General features: G+C 31.2%; 1 protein-coding gene across 2 annotated transcripts; it reads left to right on the plus strand.

Annotated features, from left to right (window-relative positions):
• Nucleotides 1-1,200: 1,200 nt before the first annotated feature.
• Nucleotides 1,201-17,757, plus strand: LOC149424971 (uncharacterized). 2 transcript variants are annotated; one of them, XM_089650886.1, is made up of 9 exons: nt 1,201-1,447; nt 6,849-7,113; nt 9,034-9,277; nt 10,048-10,221; nt 12,733-12,933; nt 15,051-15,221; nt 15,609-15,801; nt 16,795-16,945; nt 17,421-17,757. In XM_089650886.1, exons 1-9 carry the CDS (start codon nt 1,325-1,327, stop codon nt 17,567-17,569), a joined length of 1,671 nt encoding a protein of 556 aa, XP_089507012.1. In that variant the 5' UTR covers nt 1,201-1,324; the 3' UTR covers nt 17,570-17,757. The 2 variants fall into 2 exon arrangements, with proteins under 2 accessions (XP_089507012.1, XP_089507013.1); XM_089650887.1 differs by lacking the exons at nt 1,201-1,447; nt 6,849-7,113; nt 9,034-9,277 and having other exon boundaries at nt 10,184-10,221; nt 12,771-12,933.
• The last annotated feature ends 2,893 nt before the right edge of the window (nt 17,758-20,650 follow it).

Raw genomic sequence — 20,650 nt, forward strand, 5'->3', positions numbered from 1 at the left:
ATGACTGGTTTTCCCAGTACCACCCAGTACTAACTGAAGTCACCGCATCAAAAAGCTCGGCCGTTTTACAGTGCTTTCTTTTCTACAAGCCCATTGTTCGATCCCTTCCCATATGTTTTCTTAAAAGCCAACGATAACAAATAATAAAGGGAATGTCGAATGTGTGATGGTCTTTATCGTGTGTCCGGTTGTTCGCGGCCTGTGAGTGGTATATCGATGGTTCTGACCAACAGGCAAATAATTTATTGTCTTTGCAAATTTTTGTTTTATAAAATTCAACTAGGTATCAAATTAATATTTGCAAGTAATTGTTACTAAACTATGTACCTACTATTTGAGTGACAGGCGCAGTATTTATATGAAACCGGGAGATTTGAATATTTATTATCTGCATACGTTGCTTTACAGTAAATAATGTTGAAATTGATTCAGTTCTTTTTCATGATAGTGTTAGTTAAAAAAAAATCGAATAATTATTACTGGACCCTAAAGTGAATTGGCTGCTTTTATGGAAAGAATTCATTTTAGAGCTTTTTTTTATATTATTCTTTATTTTGGCTTTCACCTATTAGGAGTAATCTTAGCCATACACAATTAACATTTTTCTAATTAATAAATACAACAAAATTACGGAATAAAATTGATTGCACATCATAAACATAACATAACGTAACATAAATAAACCAAACATAACATAACTACTTAACATAAACGGTACAGAGCTGGTAACAGTAGGTTATCACAAAATGATAAAAATAGGAACCTGTGTACAATATAAGTGGGCGCTTTTCGATATTTAACCAAAGATTTTTCTAAAATTAGTAGCGTTTTTTTTAAACAGAAGTATGAAATTGGCAATCTTATAAACAAACACAGCATATGGGAGTAAACAAATGTGATTATAAAATTTTTTAGAGCTAATTATGTAATTAATTAATAAAAATAATTCGACTGGCAACATTCTACAATTATTATAGATATTACATCAATGGATATTGCCCGTTAAAATGATAATTATTATGGTTTTAACGGGGCTATTTATATATATATTTTTTTTTTTGTATATTTTCTGTTTCGGAATAGATACCATTATTCGGATTATTGATAGGGGAGGATTTTATTTAAATTATTTCTAATTTTCTCATAATTTTTGTGTGAAAAATCTCCCGATTTCGAATTTTTAGGTTTGGGAACACTGAGTAGAAATCATCTGTCATGTTGACAATTTTATAACAACAAACAATTTGTAATATAAATAAAATTTATATTTAAAAGTATCTTAATTTCTGCAATCGTATTTTCCTGAGAATATAACAATAATAAAATGGCAGTAGATATGTCACAGTATTGTCGACTTTGTGCTGAAATAAGTGATGTGAAAGTGAATGCCTTCCAGAATGGGTCTGTTGATTTAGCGGATACTATCTTCAAATTATTATCCATAAAAGTAAGTATTACTCTCCTCAAAATGTTGAAATATCGTCGAAATACGTAAAAAATGTGAGAAACAGATATATTCCTTTAAAATAAAGATTTGAAAAAGTTTACATGTTTTGTTAAACAATTTTGGAGGCCTAACAGTATTGACAACAGGACTCCTAGTACGAATACATCGATGCAGGTTTTGGTAATTATTCAGGATCGCTGGCAACGCTTAATACGATTTTTGATTAATTTTCAAATTCTGATATTTAAAAATTTCAGAGATTTAAAAAATTATTAGCACAAAATTTCTAAAACCTTTTGATTAACATTAACTACTATAAAAGGAAACTGTTTGCATTTGGGAAATTTTTAATTTTTAATTACGTAAAATGAAAATTCACTTTCGTTGTATGGGATGAAAGCCAAAATAATTTCTGTCGATGACATTTTCTTATGTTAGAATTCCTGAGACCATACGACTGGCTAGAAGAGACATTATTACCATTTACTCTATGCAAATTAGCTAGGTACTATTTTGGCCGAACTCTGAAAATAAAATTAAGGTATTTAGGCATGTTTTATGAATAAATAAATATGTTTAAAAAAAGGTTAGGTTAAGTTATTCTATTATAGGTTAGGTTAGGATAGGTTATGTTAGGTTAGGATAGGTATGGTTAGGTTAGGTTTTATATGTTTGGTTAGGTCAGATCACAATCTGTATTTGTAAATGTAAGTATGTATGTTAGTCGTAAATCTCTAGTTTAAGCCGTAGTTGTAAGTCATATTATAGCGGTATTATGTAAATGCCCACTTGGTCATAAAAATATGTATAGTTTAAGTCATTAGTTAAAAGTCTTAGTTGTAAATCACTCGACATTAATCTTAGTTATAAGCCACTAGTTATAAGTCTCTATCTATGAAACTTAGTTATAAGCCAAAAGTAATTAGTTATAAGTGTAAGTGATCAATGCATAAATTAAGTTGTTAAGCGCCCTTGAGATGATTTTCTCACGAAAACGGCGCTGTATAAATAATCCAATCATTATTATTATTATTATTAGATCAGGTAAGTAGAGGTTAGGTTAGGTTTTTTTACATACCCCCAAATACTGTGTTTTGCTGCAAATTTTGAGATTTTCTCTGCCGAGACATATAGACAGAATGATAGCCAGAGCAGTATTTGTTTTAAATATCAGCAGTGATGATTGTTTAGCATTTTACATTAGCCCGTGACTATGAATGTATTCTTCGCATATTGCCAGAAGTTTCCCCATTGCTCTTACCGACGGAGCTAGTATGACTATGTCGTCTGCATAACTAATATTGTTCATACATACATCGGCAATATTGCATCCGGATTTCACGTTAGGGCAAGTCTACCACTTCTGAGGTCAATGGTTAATATAATAATAATAATAAGAATTTATTCCAGAATGTATGCAGGGGTAGTGCAATGCAATACATTCCATATTTGAAATAATATACATAATAAGTAATAAAAATAATAATAAGGTTGGTAATAACATAGGTGATTCCGACAGGCACAAAAAAGCGGAATTTAAGTGAAAAAAGATAAAATATAAACACAAAAATGAGCGTGAACAGCCGTTTATGGGGGATATTTGCACATCTCCCGTCTCCAGAGGGCCATCAGAGGGGACTCCATCCAGGCAACCATGGCAGCTTAAGATTTGGCTGTTATCCATTTGACCATAAATTACTATACTGTGTGTTATTTTATTTGTTTTTGAACTATTTGATGAGTAATTTCACCAAACCGCATATTAAACCTACACCCATCTCTGTAAAATATACCTTTTTTACTTATAGAAAGATTATAGAGTATAATAGTTTATATACACCGCAATACCAATATTCCCATTTAAATCTGCACTACTGTTTCAATACTTGTTTTAGCGGCGTAAACTCACGCACACTATCTTACTTACAAATCGTTACCAAATGGAGAATGAAACAAATAAATTATTGTTATCCATTAATTATCATGTTATCAATTAATTATCAATTATCAATTAGTTATCAATTAAAATACAATGAACAAAACAAATATATTTCATGTAGAAAATGTACAGTATGTATTTACTGGTGCAAATTATTAAACCTACCTTATACTGAACAATACTATAATCTAACCATGAATGTTTTGGAAATATTTTATTTAAATCATTATGTCTTTTAGTTTCATAGATGATGACAATGATATTAATTTTTGTAAAGTAAATAACCTGCGTGAATGGTTTCAAAAGCAAGATTCAAGGAAATGTGATACAAGTAAACTTAATTTGGTTCAACTAAACATTAGGTCAATATGTAAATATTTCGACCTATTTCATGTTTATTTTAAAGACTGTCTAAATCACGTTGACGTACTCATGCTTTGCGAAACGGCAATTCGTTCGGAACTTGTTAATCTTTATGATATTCCCGGATACAATTCGTATCACTATTGTAGAAAACAAAAATCCGGTGGAGGCATCTTGTTATATATAAAGAATAACCTTTCCTTTTCGCAAATATTTCTGGACACCAAATTTTTTGAGAACGTTTTTGGAATATTGACACTTCCAAATAAGAGCACTTTAAATGTCTTAGCAATATACCGACCTCCGAATCTAAATAAGCTATCATTTTTGTCAGAAATATCCTCTGTGTTTGAAAACAATATTAAATCAAATGAAAGTGTAATATTTTTCGGCGACATAAATTTAAATTTATTAAACAAAAATGATCCTATCATAATAAATTATGAAAATATTCTTACAAATAACTATTTGAAAAAATGTATAGATGGCGTCACTAGGGAAGTAATTGTTAAACAGAAAATAAATAGTTCATGTATCGATCATTTCTACGTGCGAATAAGCGGTAAACTGCCCGCTGGATTAACCAGTACAATCTTCGCATGTGTATGTGACTATAACATTGCCGATCACAACACAACAGCTATAAGTATACGCTATAACTCGGTAGATAATTTAAACTCAAATGATTATAATAAAGTTAAAATTCTTTCGCAAAAACTGGTTGATAAACATATTTGTAATTATGATTGGAAATCGCTTCTAAAGGAAACCGAATGTTCTGTTATTTATTTGAAAATTAAAAATTATTTTGATGACTTGTATAAAAAAAGCACAATTGAAATAAGCAAAAAATCAAAAAACCGACCGCATGCCATAAATGAATGGATATCTACTGATGCACTTTATAAAATTAAAAAAAGAGATTTTTTATACAAACGTTGGAGAAATGCTCCAACGAACAAATACTATGAAAAAGAATATAAGTGTTTTCGAAATATTTTAAATAAATTGTTAATAAAATTAAAAACCTCATACTATAATGATAAATTCAAAAATATATTTCAAGACTCAAAAAAAACATGGGACGAATGTAATCAAATTTTAGGAAAGAAATGTAAAAATGATTGTGACCAAGTTGCATCCAAATATTTGATGAAAGATCGGACCGAAGAAAGCGTAACAAATGACTTTGTTGATTATTTCTCTGACAATGTTTGCAATATGTTACATAAATGTAATCACAGGACAACTGGGTTTGAACCAGAGGAGATGCCTCAAAGCATGTACCTACCTAGGGCTAAAATTGCTGATATAGAAAACATTGTGAAGCAACTTAAAAGCTCTTCACCTGGAATCGATAATATCAGAATGAGCGATATTAAAAAACATATATTAACATTAGGTCCAATTATAACCCATTTTGTAAACAGAATCTTATTTGAAGCAAAAATTCCAGATGATTTAAAATGTAGTATTATCAGACCCATTTATAAAGGAGGTGATCACACCATTTTGGGTAATTATAGACCAATCAGTATTTTGCCATCACTCGAAAAAATCCTTGAAAAATACATTCAAATTAAATTAATAAAATATTTGGAAGATTTTTCTATTATTGATACTAACCAATATGGATTCCAAAAAAAAAAGGGCACTGAAGTGCTACTTCAAAAGTTTGCCAGCTTGATAAATAATAATTTAAATAATAAACATCATGTATTAGTCTTATTTATAGATTATTCCAAGGCATTTGACACTATTAACCATAAAAAATTGTTGAAAATACTAGAAATCATAGGAATAAGAGGGAAACTTCTAAAGCTATTTGAAAATTATTTGAACAACAGGTGCATGCAAATAAAGCTTTTGAACACTTTGAGTAAAAAAAGAAAAATCTTAGCAGGTGTTCCTCAAGGTTCCATATTAGGTCCTATTTTATATATAATTTATGTATCTTTTATTAAATTTATTTTTAAACATGTAAAACACTTTGTGTACGCGGATGATACTGCATTGGTGTTTTCTTGCAGTGATTTGCAATTATGTATTGAACTTTTACAAAAAGATTACATTGAACTTTTAAAATGGTCTCACGACTCTGGCCTAATCATAAATGCAAAAAAAACTAAATTGGTACACATTAGATCACCCAATGCCAAGGTAAATACTATTATACCCGAAATTAAAACACACAATTCAGATTGCCTACATGTTGGTATCCCTGCGTTGTGTACATGTGAAAATATTGAACTGGTTAAAAAATATGTTTATTTAGGTGTTATTATTGATTGTTTTTTCAAATGGGATTTACAGATAAATAAAGTCTGTGAACGACTGAGATCTATTATTAGTAGATTATATAAATTAAAATTTTATGTTCCAATATGCACACTTCGAATAATTTATTTATCACTAGCTGAATCTATCATAAGGTATGGAATTACAGCTTGGGGATTTTCCTCTAAAACAAATATAAATCATGTTCAAGCAGTTCAAAATTCTCTTGCTAAATTATTAGCTCATAAAAGTTTATATGAACAAAGGCATAATGTTCCACACCTTTATCAAAATCTGAAAATCCTCTCGGTAAGAGCAATTATGTGGTATAAAATAATTTTTCAGCACATAAATAGCCCTATGTACATAAATAGACTGGAACACACTTACAATACTCGATTTACATTAAATGAAGGACTAATCGTACCAAAGCATGTAAACAAATATGGAAAAAGAACGCTAGACTACATGATACCAAATTGTTTAAATATGTTACCTGCAGAAATCAAAAAATGTACAAATATAAAAAGAAATTTTTTGTTGAAAAATTGGCTAGCTGAAAGAAATAGTTTGTACTAGACTCTAATACAAACTATTTCTAACTGCATACGCTTTAATTGTTTTTTGTTTTTATTTTTATTGTATTACACCTCTCATGATATGAATGTATACATTTGATATAATCTGTTTAAGTTAAAAGCACCCAATGACAAACTACTTTAAAGTAGTTTATTGGGACTTTTTGATTTTTGTATATTATTTTTGATATTTAATAAAAAAAAAAAAAATAAAAAATATTGAAATTAATTTTTTTTCTTATAGATGAACGCAGATGACCCTCTGCCAATAAGTGTTTGCGAATTGTGCACATCTACAGTTCTCTCATTTGAGTCATTTGCCATGAAATGTGACAATGCACAAACACGGCTGCTACGCCTTCTTGAGCCAAATGTTCTGTTGGAGGATCCGATGTGGGAACTTGACCTATCTATTAATGCAGATTCCATTATAAAGCAGATTAAAAGTGAAATAGATTCAGTGGATGACAAAGATTTCTCTGACGAAGATAGTATTCCTGTGTCAGTGTGTACGTATAATTTCAGGATCCTATTTCATGTTTATTACCCTCTAGTCTAAGGTTAAATCAGTGTTCAAATTGTCCTTATAATGAGGAGCCCCTGTCAACATTTTGAATATATTTGTAGGAGTCAGGCTATGTTCGTGTCTCCGTACTTTGCTGATGTCTGTACCGCCGCCTGCCTACCGAGTGAGACATGATAACACGTCGAACAGTGTATTTTTTAACATCTGAATTATATGATCTTAATTTACGCCTTAAGTACTAATAAAATCCCTTATCCTACTGCTACCGCTGACGAGTTTTCCCCCCGTTGAACTACAATAATTTAGCCCAAACTCCAACGCCTTCTGTTGAACTCGCCGTTGTGTCAGCACTCCTCTATCCAGATGACAGTGAATTCTATGTATCAACATACTAGTGGACATTGTCTTGTTGAGTTTGATGAATTCAGTATAGTGCCTCATGTCGGGTGCATGCACCGATAATCGTTTATTGTCCTTATACTGATTGATAGCTGACTAACTTAAATTCCAGTATAACCTTTGTACATTTTTAACAATAACAATACAAGTATTTCTTTTAAATTTTGTTTTTTCTATACTTTTGGCTTCCTATGGGACCAGGGAAATAATAAAATAAATAATTACACCCTCATTCTATAGTATTAGGGGTGGTTGAAAAGTAATCAGCCTAGGCAAGAGATGGCGCCACCAGTATCAAATCAGTATTGTTTTTCGTAAAACCTTCAAATGACTACCAACTGTAAAATTTTCACCCAACTGCGTCGTTTAGTTTGTGTTTGACAGTCATTAAAAGTGAACAACTATTACAAAAATGAATAAAATCGAATATCACGCATTGATTAGATACTTGTTTTTGTAAAATAACACGAGCAATGAGATCAATACCGAATCGTACGATGTTCATGGGGACCATTCACCTTCATCTTCTATGTTAACAATTAAATATTGGACAGCTGAATTTAAACGCGGTCGTAAGAGCATCCAAAAGAGGTCACGCCAGAAATGGTCGATAAACTGCATGGAATGATAATCCACGATCGACAAGCGACTAAGCGCGAGATAACTAAGGTTGCGGGAATCTCAGCCGAATGGGTGCTCAACAGATTATTTGGGAATAAGGAAGCTCTCAGCCAGATGAGTGCTGCATTTGCTCTCAGTTGACAACAAAATCGATCGTCTGACTATTTCGAAGAAGGTTTGGCGATGCTCAATCAAAATAAGAAGGACTTTTTGCACTACATCTTTTTTTTTGTCTTATTTTGATCCGTGGACGAAACATGGATTCACCATAGCACCTGAGACCAAGGAACAGTTGAAACAGTGGACTGCTCCTGGCGAATCAAAGCCAAAGAAGGCCAATAAGTTCTTAGCCACAGTTTTTTGGGATGCACACAATATCTATCTGGAATAAGGCAAAACGATCACAGGCGTAGATTTTTTGGACTGATTTGAAGCAAAGTTGGCAGTATTTGTCGAAAAAAAAGCACTCTTCCACCGGGACAAACAACCGTGCTGAACTGCGCAGTCCAATGTCAAAACTCCCAGTTTTGCGCTACAAATTGGTTTCTCATCCACCATATTCTCCAGATTTGGCCCCTTGTGACTTTTATTTATTTCAAAACTTTAAGAAATGGCTTGGCGGTAAGAGATTTGGAATTCATCGCTGAAACAAAGGTCTATTTTTAAGACTTCGATAAATCGTATTATTGAAGGGCATCGAAAAATTGAGAATCATTGGACAAAGTTATAGGGATAAAAAGTCACTATGTTGAGAAATAAATTGAGTTTTGCCCATTAAAGTTGTTTTTTTATGCCTAGGCCGATTACTTTTCAATCTCCCCTCTTATATAAATCAATCCATGAATTTGAAATTTATAATAACATTTATGTAAATACTTTGTAGATTCCTCGAACATGGCAGCTAAATGTACTAGGAATAAAATCTATCCTATTTATGATATAAATCCGAAAAAGAAAAAAACACAAAGAATAACTAAAGAGGAAAAAGATGATATTGAATACATTCCCGCGATGCTGATACCGAAATGTAAAACAAATGCTACCTCAGAAATAAATGGAAAAAAAGGCATCAAGATACCCAAAGAGAAAGTATCCAAAAAAGTTTATAAATATCCTAATATTGCAAAGTAAGATAAAGAAAAGTATTATTAATTCATAATAGTCTTTAAGCAAAATGCATGTTGTTTATTTGATTCATTATTTTGAATGCATTGAAACATTGGCGTATTTTCCCAAACTGAAAATTTGTGGAAGTTTTGGAATTTATTTTTCATTCAATCATTGTATTAAAAATGTGTAATTTTCATTTATAATTATTGATTTTAAAAACAATCTAAAACAACACATTCCGAAACGATTCCAACTGGCTACAACGTCATCATGACATAGAAAATGCCAATCTCTGGTAAGACGCCTGTCACCAATTTATTCATCAACATAAAAATAAAATAAAAATTCCTTCCTTATCGTAATTTTTTGTTGTTGCAAAAATCGGTGAAAAAACCCTTGGGTTGCTTCAACTTCCATCAAATTTGATTGACGATAGATGCTATTTAGAATTTTTCACATTTAAATGGGTCCCGTTAACCACCGATTCTCAACCCGTTTAGTGTTGTTCGGCCTTCAGGCATAACAACTAAACTTTGATAACTGACCACAAAATTTGATCTGAAATTGGCCGAGAATCTGATGCCGTTCAAATGTTAAAACATCAAAATATTGCTAATAGTCAATTTGATTGTGAATAAAATGTGACGGGGGTTCAAAAGTCCTAATCTTATACTTATTCATATCATCTTGTGGAAAAACAGCTAACATTACTAATTATAAAATTTCCAAATTAATATCTACCATGGTAAAAGTTTTTTTTTTCATTAATTGGATTATATTTTTCAAGGTTGATTTGTCATATTTGCTCTAAGGAGTTTAGTTCTCTAATGCGCCTCAGTAATCACACCAAGGACATTCATTCCACGTCCATTCATCTTACCTGTATTTGTGGACTCATCTTGAAGAATAATTCTATATTTTATGCACACATAAAGAGACACAATTCTGAGAATGATACCAAGTAAGTCACAAATTGATGATTCTTCATTTGTCATTTTAAAATGAAGTTTAATTGATGGATATTTTTTGCTAAATAAAATAGTGATCAGTGGGGCGTATAATTATATTGAAATTAACATTTATTTTTTATTATCTACCTAGTCATTTTCGGATTTTTATTTCGTTCAGGCTTTAAAAATAGCCTTTTTGCGAAAAAAAACGAAATATTAGACACTCTCACAATTATTGTAAACTAGCAGTTACAATAGTTGTAATTGGGCCTAGCAGAAAAAAAACCGCTCCCGGGTTTTTTTCTGCTAGGCCCTGCGGGCGGCACTTACTTAGAATTCGCCCATTTTAAGTGATATTAACAACAGTTACATAATAGATAGATATCAGGTCATTCACAGAGAGAGGGTCAGTATATATAGTTAAAACACGGAGCAGGAAGGAGTTAATGTATAATAACATGCTAAATTTTTCGCATAATAAGAATGACAGTTGTTTAAATAAATGAAATTTTACGTATTTGTGATGGATTATTTCAAATAAAAATTCTTGTTAATTATATCTGCTTTTATAAACATGTTCTCTTATTTCTAAAATTTCTAAATTATTTATTTGCGATGCTTTATATCCTGTGTGAAGTATTTTAAGACCTGAAAAAAAATAGCATGTAACCATAAAACAATATATTCATAAGACAAATAACATTTCATAACGGCTATTCTAATAAATTGATAGTTGAAATACTAAATAAAAAAATTAAACATATTCTCTTCAAACGGTATTTTTACCCTATTTCTTAAGATATAAATAAACAATCAGGATTAAAGCATCGCAAATAAATAATTTTTAAAATTTTAGAAATTAGAAAACATGTCAATATAAAATCAGATATAATTAATAAGCAAAAAAAAAATTATAAATAATAATGAAAAATGCCATTGCAAAGTTTAAATAAACTTCCTGTAGAAATCTTCTTATGAAACGCTTAATGGTCAAGTAATTTTGCATATTTAAATATTCGCGCCAGTTATTTGGTATGTTCTTACACCGCCAGAGGTGCGCTCTGGCGGCCAGCTATTGCCGCGGTGCGTATTGGCTATATTGAATGAACGCGTGCTTTTTTCGTCAAACGTCAAACGTAATCACGTAATTGTGGATAATTTTCACTGTAATGTAATTAATCCAATGGATTACGAACTTTCTAAAACATATTTTCTTCGATATTATCCAAAAATTGTATGAGCAGAAACGATATTTTTGAAGAAATATCGTATTACATGTGGCGATTCTATTTCAGTATGCAATCGTGTCTTAATTTTTAATGTCTTATTTTTCTTTTTGTATCCGGTCACCTGCAAACCGAAATGAACCTTACGGTTGCTTAAAATTGAGGGGCAGATTTGTATTTTTTGCCTGCAGACCCCCTATGCAGAATTTATCAGAAACACACAATTTTAATTTGACCAATCAGAGGGCCTACATCGTCCAGACGCTGGGACAACAATACTATCAGATATTATTTTTAAATAAAGTTGGATAGTCAAGAAATGCCCAGAAGAATCCCCGCAAAAAACCCAATTCTTGAAAAATTTTAGAAATTCCCCGCAATTTGGGGATTTCTCCACCAACAGGGTTGCCACCTGATGTAAATAGTTTAGACCATAGATATATTGCTAACGTAGACTGGTTGTGATGTATCAGCTTATTCAGTCGTGGTGGGTGGTGCTTTATACATTTTTAAATGATGATTTATAAATTCTCAGTTTAAAAAAACTTTTTTATTCAGAATTAGCGTTTGTTGATCTATATGAATATATATATTTTTAAGCCATAATATTTTTCACTGCAGTTTTTTATTGGGGTATGTTGTGTGACTGAAGGGAGTGGGGAAGAGGAAGGTTGGGAAGAATCTGGCTATTTAAATATTTTTTTAGATTAATAAAATAAAATTGTTTAGAATAATGCTCTTCTCATAAAAAAATCAGAAATATGTCAGGAAACTTATTGTGTGCATGGGCGCCTGCATTGATGATTGAAAATAGTCAAATAATGTTACTTTTGATAATTATTAATTAAAAAAATTGTTGCTACAGTATGCCCTTCATTACTACAGTGTCCTGTCCGTTCGTTCACCATACAAATACGCTACAGTAAATTAAAACTACATTAACCCCTTCAGTAATCATTTAAAAATTAAAAATGGAAAAAAAAAACACCTTTTTTTTATCAATGAATTTTATTTACTCAAAATATATATCCTCATATAAAAGCCATATTCGGGCCTAAAATGGAACTGAATATTGATGTTGTGGTGCATAGTGTGAAAAAATAATAATTTTTTTTCTTTAGTATGAATTTCGAATTCTGGCACATAATAGCCGCCCGAGTATACTCGGGCGTGGTCCTTAAGAGGTTAAAACATAACTAAAAATATTTTGCCCCCCCCTAGAAAATTTTCTGCGGGCACCCATGATTGTTTGTGAATCTCCTTTGCATTTTATTCATATATGTTGTGTTATTTAAGGTGTGGACATTGCAATGTTATATTTCCTTCGAGGAAAGTACTGGAAAGACACTTTAAAGGGCTGTCTCCAGAGTACCATCAATACAAGTGTGATCAATGCAACAAAATGTTCCCCACTCCCACATTTCTGAAAAAACACCAAAAAAAGCACCTTCCCAGAGAAGAGAGATGCAAATTCTCATGCGATACCTGCGGAGCTCGGTTAGTATTGCCACCAACACTAATGGTATTTGTTATGTAACATTCTAATTTTGTGAACCTCACAGCATGTTTCTTCTTTGTTGTCCTTGTGGCTGAGCTCATGATTATCGTGAGTGGCGTGCATTGTTCTATGCAGGGTCGGCCTTGTGCAGGCGCCAAGGAGTCAAGGGACTGATGATACCTACACCTAATACAGCGCTCTTTTAATACGGTGCTTCAGTGTTATGGTGATATATTTTAGTATGCATTGGTAAATTGCTGACTGTCTTGATTCTGGTCAATTTTCATTAAGGGTATAGAAAAAAATTCATAATCTTTCATAGATTTTGGATAGACATAGACACACTTTTTGCAAGTTATCCTTTAAAATATAAAGATGAGTTATTTATTTATAATATTAGCGTTTGTACAAATGCAATATGAATATGAATAAATATAAAGTCATTAAGTAGTCTGATGATTCCTGTTTCAATAAAATGTAATGTATGACTTCTTCTCCCCAGTGCAGCTGTTCTTAAGCCAAAAATGTAATGAATGACTTCTTCCCCCCAGTGCAGCTGTTCTTAAGCCAAAAATGTAATGAATGACTTCTTCCCCCCAGTGCAGCTGTTCTTAAGCCAAAAATGTAATGAATGATTTCTTCACCCCAGTGCAGCTATTCTTAAGCCAAAAATGTAATGAATGACTTCTTCCCCCCAGTGCAGCTGTTCTTAAGCCAAAAATGTAATGAATGACTTCTTCCCCCCAGTGCAGCTGTTCTTAAGCCAAAAATGTAATGAATGACTTCTTCCCCCAGTGCAGCTGTTCTTAAGCCAAAAATGTAATGAATGATTTCTTCACCCCAGTGCAGCTATTCTTAAGCCAAAAATGTACAGATATTTTCTTGTTCTCACAGTTTTCATAAAAAAAATAACCCCCAATGTTTTTTAACTCGATTTTACCAAAAATCTCACTTAATGACTTCTTACATCACACTGATAAAATTGCCCTTATATAATCTCAATTATTTCAAGAAAGGTATACAAATACAATATTGTATCAGTGATTCAATTCAATATTGTATTTGTATGCATTTCTTGAAAGAATTGAGTTTGTATACGGACAAAACTATTTATTCAAATTAAGAATGTACAGGCACAAAAAAAAAACATCTAAATATTTTTAAAAATAATTTGCAAAAATGTTTTTTTCTAAAATAATTAAATTAGCACCATCCATGAAAGAGCAGATTATGAATTCTTCTGAGGACAATTTTTTTTAGTTTTCTAGAAATGAGAGGCTGATTAAATTCAGTGTCCTTGCCAGTTTGAGGTGGTTTTGTTTCACCATGACGAGGAATAAAACCTCTTCATCTAGCAGTGGATGGAATATGGCTTATTTTACTAATTATTTTTATTATATACCTATACTATGTGGCAAGTAACACACTCTTTATGTTTCCAGTAAATTCTTAATATAAATGTTGTCCATGTATGATAAACATAGACATTCAACGAATAGATATAGGATTGGGCGGCGTTTTTGTTTTTAAAAGTTGCGACAAATACTACATTCTACATTATGGGTGTGACTGAGATAACAAGATCTGCTTACTATCTTGCACTAAAATGAATACTATGTATGTAATGTATGAGACGACCTACCGCCAGTAGGTTGTCCTTTTATACTTATGTGTTGATACATTCGCTATCTCGCTTTCTCTAATGGTGCTTAAAATCTTCAGGAAACAATTGAAATAATATGATTTATAACAACTCAATTTCTGTCAAACTTGTTGTGAAATCAGATATGAGCGCATCAGCAGAATGCTGCCTGCTCATTACATAATAATAATAATAAAAATAAATTTACCCAAATCAAATGTTATTCATTGGCTTTCACTAGTGTTTGCCGTGTAATGGAAATACAGCAAGGTCATTTTGGCACTCATTTATGCAATTTGGTTAGAGTTAGGTTAGTTTAGTAATAACACCATTCAATTGAAAGTACGACAATTAACATTTCTTTCGCTTGCAACTTTGAGATCTCTGCAACAAGTCTATAAGTTTGTAATGACATTGCTTATATGTGTGCAATTCTTTGACAGCTGATAAATTAGTGTTTATTTTTATTTTTAGATTTTTATCAAAGAGTCTTGTTGAAAAACATATAAGTTTTATCCACAAGAAAGAAGTTTTCAGCGTGTGCGATGTTTGCGGTCTTCCATTTGCAGGTTACGGACAAATGATGGCACATAAAAGAATTCACATAAAAGAAAATCTCATCTCTTGTCCAAAATGTCCAAAAAAGTTTGTAAAAACATAATTATTTTTCGGGAAGATACATATATAATAATTAAATATACCACTGTTTTTGTGAAAAATCACCTCAAGAGGTTATCATTATATATTATGTTTTAAAGTCACAAAAGCAAGAGATTCAAATCTGAAAAAGTTCTCACATTGGCAGATGGTTCTTCTAACATATCGTTGGCATTCTTCAAAATAACAGTCAAAGTCCAAATTTTAAGTTTAGAGAAATAAATCAGAATACATATAATCAAAATAAAATTCTGGATTTTATGAAAAATGGACTTTTTGAAAAATTTTGACGATATTATACTGTGTATATAATATTACTATATATTCTGATTAAAAAAAACATTCTAGTTTTAAATTTTGAAGTTATACTTTCAGATTGAAACATCAGTATACTTTGAAAAGGCACTTGGCAGACTGCCACGCTAGCACCTCCTACAAGTGCTCTAAATGTCCGGCCATTCTGAAGTCTAAAACCACCCTTTACCTCCATCAGAGAGTTCATGAAGATTTTTGCAGATATGTTTGTGGATTTTGCAACAAAGCTTATAAACGCAATAAAGCTCTGAAAGTAAGTTAAGTAGCTCTAGTAGTCATTTTCTAATTTTTTAAATTTTTTTAAATTTATTTATTATTTTTTTAATTTTTAATTTTTTTTTATTATATCTAAAAAATACGATCGGTCAGTGGTAAATTCTCAGTCAGTGAGTGAGTTCAATTCCTCGGCTGGCCAAGTCCTCCATCCCGACACGATTATTTCCGCTTAATGTGATGGTAGGAGATTTGTGAGGTTATTCGTAACTTCGGAATGTTTTTCTTTCATTATTAAAAAAAACGTTTTTTTTCTTCATATTGGTCACTTTTAAAATACCTACTGTAATGGCACAAAAACAGCATAAAACTTATGTTCTTTATCACAATAATGCTGCACCTCTAGCACCGTTACCTTTGCCGACGCCGTGCAGTTTCTGTGGAAATTTTAAAAGCCCCCAAATGACTTACCATTGAAAAAACAGCAACAAAATATTAGTAATTTAATTGAATAAATATGTTTGGTTTTTGCCTGCATTGAAATAATAACACATTTTATGAAAACATTTTCGAGATGGAGTGGCTGTAACGCTGTTTTCTTCAAGACTGCAGATTTTTTCTTCATGAACAATGTGTTATTGTTGTAATTAAAATCAAAATTAATTTTCTCGATTAACTTTTACCATCAGAAAACTGATATTCTTCAAATCAAAGTGATTGTATATGAGATAATCCAACACAATGTATGATGATTTGAGATTTACACGGCCAAATGTATTAACGTGATTAATTTTTGGGGTATTATGCCATGTTGCGCTTCCCCCTCCTTTGGTCAATGTTTCAGACAGCATTACAGTGGCATCATCGGGGCATATCTGTCCTGATGATGAAAACTGCAAGGTTGTTAGAAACGTTGGCTAAAGGAGGAGGAAGTGCAACATGACATAATTCCATAAAATCACAATAATAATATGATGTTTTATAAAAATGTATTACATCACTTTTAAAGAATAATTTATGACCTTTCTTTCAGTGTCACATTAACCGTCACACTGGTAACATGCCTTACACTTGTATGTGGTGCCCTAAAACATTTGTAGACAATTCGAACATGCGAGATCACAAGCGGAAAGTGCACAAGAAAGAATTGAAAGAATATGAAGCAAAGCACGCTCCCTCTACTGGTAAGTATATTACATTGTTTTAGGTTTATATATTGGCTTTAATTTTTATTTTAAATTTTGTTTTAATTGGTTATAATTCACAACAATTCTTTTTTCAAAAGTTTTTCTTTTATATTTTTAAATAAATCTATGTATTTAAATTTCACTTTTGTTTTCCGTAATGAATGAATGTAAATCTAGGAAGCGGAAATTAACCCACTTCCCGACATCCGATCCAGTTGAAACTCGGCAGTTAAAGACATTTGAAAATGGATGTTATTGTAGTAAAAAACTTTAATTTTTACGGGTTGATTTCTTTTAATTATTTTTTACCACACTGAAGCGTGACGTTAGTCTAAGCTCTTACTGTTATGGTTTATTCTTTTAAAGTGAAAAATATAAATCTAATCAATATGTACACAAAGATCGTAGGTAAAAGGTTAATTATGAATAAAGAATCTGTTTTACTGTAGTCATAATATTTTCATGTTTTCAGGTGCGGTGAGCAAGAACGACAGTTCCATTAAAACAACAGTCATACAGAATTATTCCATAAAACCTGCATTATCCCATCGCACCATTGTGATTCCTAATATAGACATTCAAACCCTTCCAATTACGAGCGATCCAGACTTCAATACTTAAAAATAATACAAGCGGAGGGTAGTTATGTTTAAATATAAATGTACCGATAAAAATAATTAAATATAAATATAAAATGTACAAATAAAAAAATAAATAATTTGCTGAAATTTATAATTCTTGATTTCACCTCCGGCAAGTTTAGTAGTATGTTTGTTTTATTATTGTTCTCAATCAATGGTGCGGAACATAAAGTCAGTAATAAATAAATATATTTTAATAAATCATAATAATTAAAATAATAGTGTAATTATTTACTCCCGCCCAATTTCATTCCATCACACCCGATAAAAATGTTTTCTGACTCTTAGTTACTCCCATATAGATCAGAAATGCTTCTTTCAGGCAGATATTATAAACTTCGGCGGGTAAGGAATCGACAAACCGAGTGCTATAAGACCCTGCACAGAAAAACCCCACAATGGACTGCATTGCAAACCGTAGGTTTCTACGGCACCCGATTTATGTCGAATGAGAGAGCTGATTTAAATATATACATTCATGTCAAATCCTTAACATCTAATGTTGTCGCTAGCAAAGTCGACTTTTGTAATTGTACAGAATCTTCAGTTTTAAAATTGTTAAATTCGAAAAACAACAAAAAATATGGTCATTACTTATTGATAAAAATCACAATATTATAATTAATTGTAGAATTGAAAAAGCGCAAACCTTGAAAAATCATGTAATCTTACTTTGCTTTATTGACAAGATTAATCCTATGAAATACATATTCCGGTTTGATCTCCGACAGAAGTAATATTTAAAAACTTTCATGTGTACAATGTACAAAAACTTTATTAAAAAATATTTTATTTAAACTAAAAAAAAAACCTATATGAATACTCCACTGCCCAACATAAATACTCAACCACGGCAAAAAGCCTAAGTATACTGAAATATTAAATGTCATGCTACGAAACTATATAATGCTCTACTAAATCAAATCAAATAATGGAAATTAATATATTTAAAACAAAAGTAAAAAGATGGCTGAGAGAACAAAGTGATGCAAACAATATGAAGATGTTGTGAAGACAACTAAAATACCCACAAGGGATGAAGAGATTTTCAAATTCCCCACAAGTTCCTTTACCTCCAAAATGAAAGAAAATTCTATTGATATTAACATTTATTTTTTATTATCTAATCATTTTCGGATTTTTCTTTCGTTCAGGCCAAAATAGCCTTTTTGCGAAAAGAATGAAATATTGGACGTTCTCACAATTTGGATATATATTTTTTAAATTTGGTTGGATTTTCAAAATGGGTGGACATTTGAATGTGCTGCAAAAAAAGTATTCCTTAATAATTTTATTTGTATAATAATGTAAAATATGGAAGTACCTACCTTCCCCAATAAAATCACCCCCTTATTTAGCCGGTTATCATATCTGTTACCTAGTAAAATTAAAAAGGTCTATTATAGCCTTGTACATTAACATTTAAACTACTTGATTGAAATCTGGGGAAACGCAAATGAAACATATTTAAATGAACTACAGGTAACACAAAACAAAGTAATCAAAAAGCTATTTCACTTCAAACCTAGAACATCCACAAAAAAAATTATGTTTGGAAACAAAACTGTTACCATTAAGAAAATTATATTAATATAATACATATCTCCTTACATACAAAATAAATAATAAACTCATACATACAAATACAGAACCCATTTAAACGTCCCAAGTACACATACACTTTACACGGCAACATAATAAAAGACATTTAAACACCATACATACTCATTATGGAAAGCAATCCATTGGTTACGAGGGGAGCAACATATATAATTGCCTTCCAGACAAAATTAAAAATGAATAAAGTGTAGTTAGATTTAAAAAAAAATTGTTTACTTTTATGCTCAATCAACAAAACACTGAAAGTGAATAATATTGTTATTTGATGTATTTAAAATGAAAAAAAAACACAGTTAAAAGTATAAACATTTAACGGAAATAATTTTGAACAGCTCTACCGGCCACTAAATCTGGGTTAATTCTGTTAACCGCCCCCGGGCCCACGCTCAGCAGCAATTCCACCATTAATTAGTCCTAAATATAGTTTATGATAAATCAGGTATTCTGGAAGATTAAATTTATCATCTACACACATATTGTGAAGCACTATGCATGCATTGATAATTTTGGACGTCTTTTTGGGAATATAATGAAGAACTCTCTGTTTACAAAGGCAACGGAATTATTTTTTTCATATAATTTACCAATTAAATAACGAAATAAAACTTTAAGTCCAAATTAAGAAAAGAAAAAAAAAAATATATATATATATAACAATATAATAGAAGCAGTTCTGATAAAATGCAACTTATTAAATATACATCAAGTGTTTTTTTTTTAAATTATTTTCTGGGTTTACATTCAAACATTTTTATTTTTAATATAGATCATATGGGTTACATTAATACATAAATATTTTATGTATTACTCACTTTGTAGTATCTATCAGAATCATATGAATTATTTATTGGTAAAGAGAAAATATTTCCAAATTTGTTGATAAGGCTTTAACGATATTATATCTGTTTTGAACATAAAAAAATCTATGACTCCCAATAGTGAAGGTATGGTGGTATTTCAAGAATACCCATAATAATATTTATGGCTGGAAAATAATGATGTTCATCGATTGAACTGATTTTCCGATGCGTTGAATTGATTTGTAAATCTTTATTCTTCTTCTTGCAGCAGCAACAGCAGATCCCGGAGCAGAATCCCGGTTTCTTCCCACCGCCGGGGACGTCGCTGTGCTTGGTGCCGACACTGACACGGTTCGTTTCGGACTCCCGCTTCTGGTTAACTATCTCGTTCAGCAGTTGAACCTGGAAAAATAAATGCATTGGTCAAAAAAACTTGAAACACAGTTCTGCATAGTTCACAATACGAGCCCAAATTACTTTTTTGTTCTTCTTTATACTTACCATATATTTTTTATATGGAAATAATAATACGGATCATATTTAGAAAGCCCTTCAGGCATCCAACAAATTCGCTTTTCCAGTCTTTAAGAGTCCTTAATGTCAGGCAATAAACCAATAAGGTAAGCCTAAAAGCAATATAT

Source organism: Hesperophylax consimilis, chromosome 3 (assembly GCF_061612785.1).
Source record: "Hesperophylax consimilis isolate HC1 chromosome 3, BYU_Hcon_1.0, whole genome shotgun sequence".
NCBI lineage: Eukaryota > Metazoa > Arthropoda > Insecta > Trichoptera > Limnephilidae > Hesperophylax > Hesperophylax consimilis.

Coding starts and splice junctions, on each gene's coding strand:
- LOC149424971 (XM_089650886.1), top strand. CDS start 1,325: ATGGCAGTAGATATGTCACAGTATTGTCGACTTTGTGCTGAAATAAGT. Junction 10,222..12,732: donor AATTCTGAGAATGATACCAA/GTAAGTCACAAA, acceptor GTGTTATTTAAG/GTGTGGACATTGCAATGTTA. Junction 15,222..15,608: donor TGTCCAAAATGTCCAAAAAA/GTTTGTAAAAAC, acceptor TTATACTTTCAG/ATTGAAACATCAGTATACTT.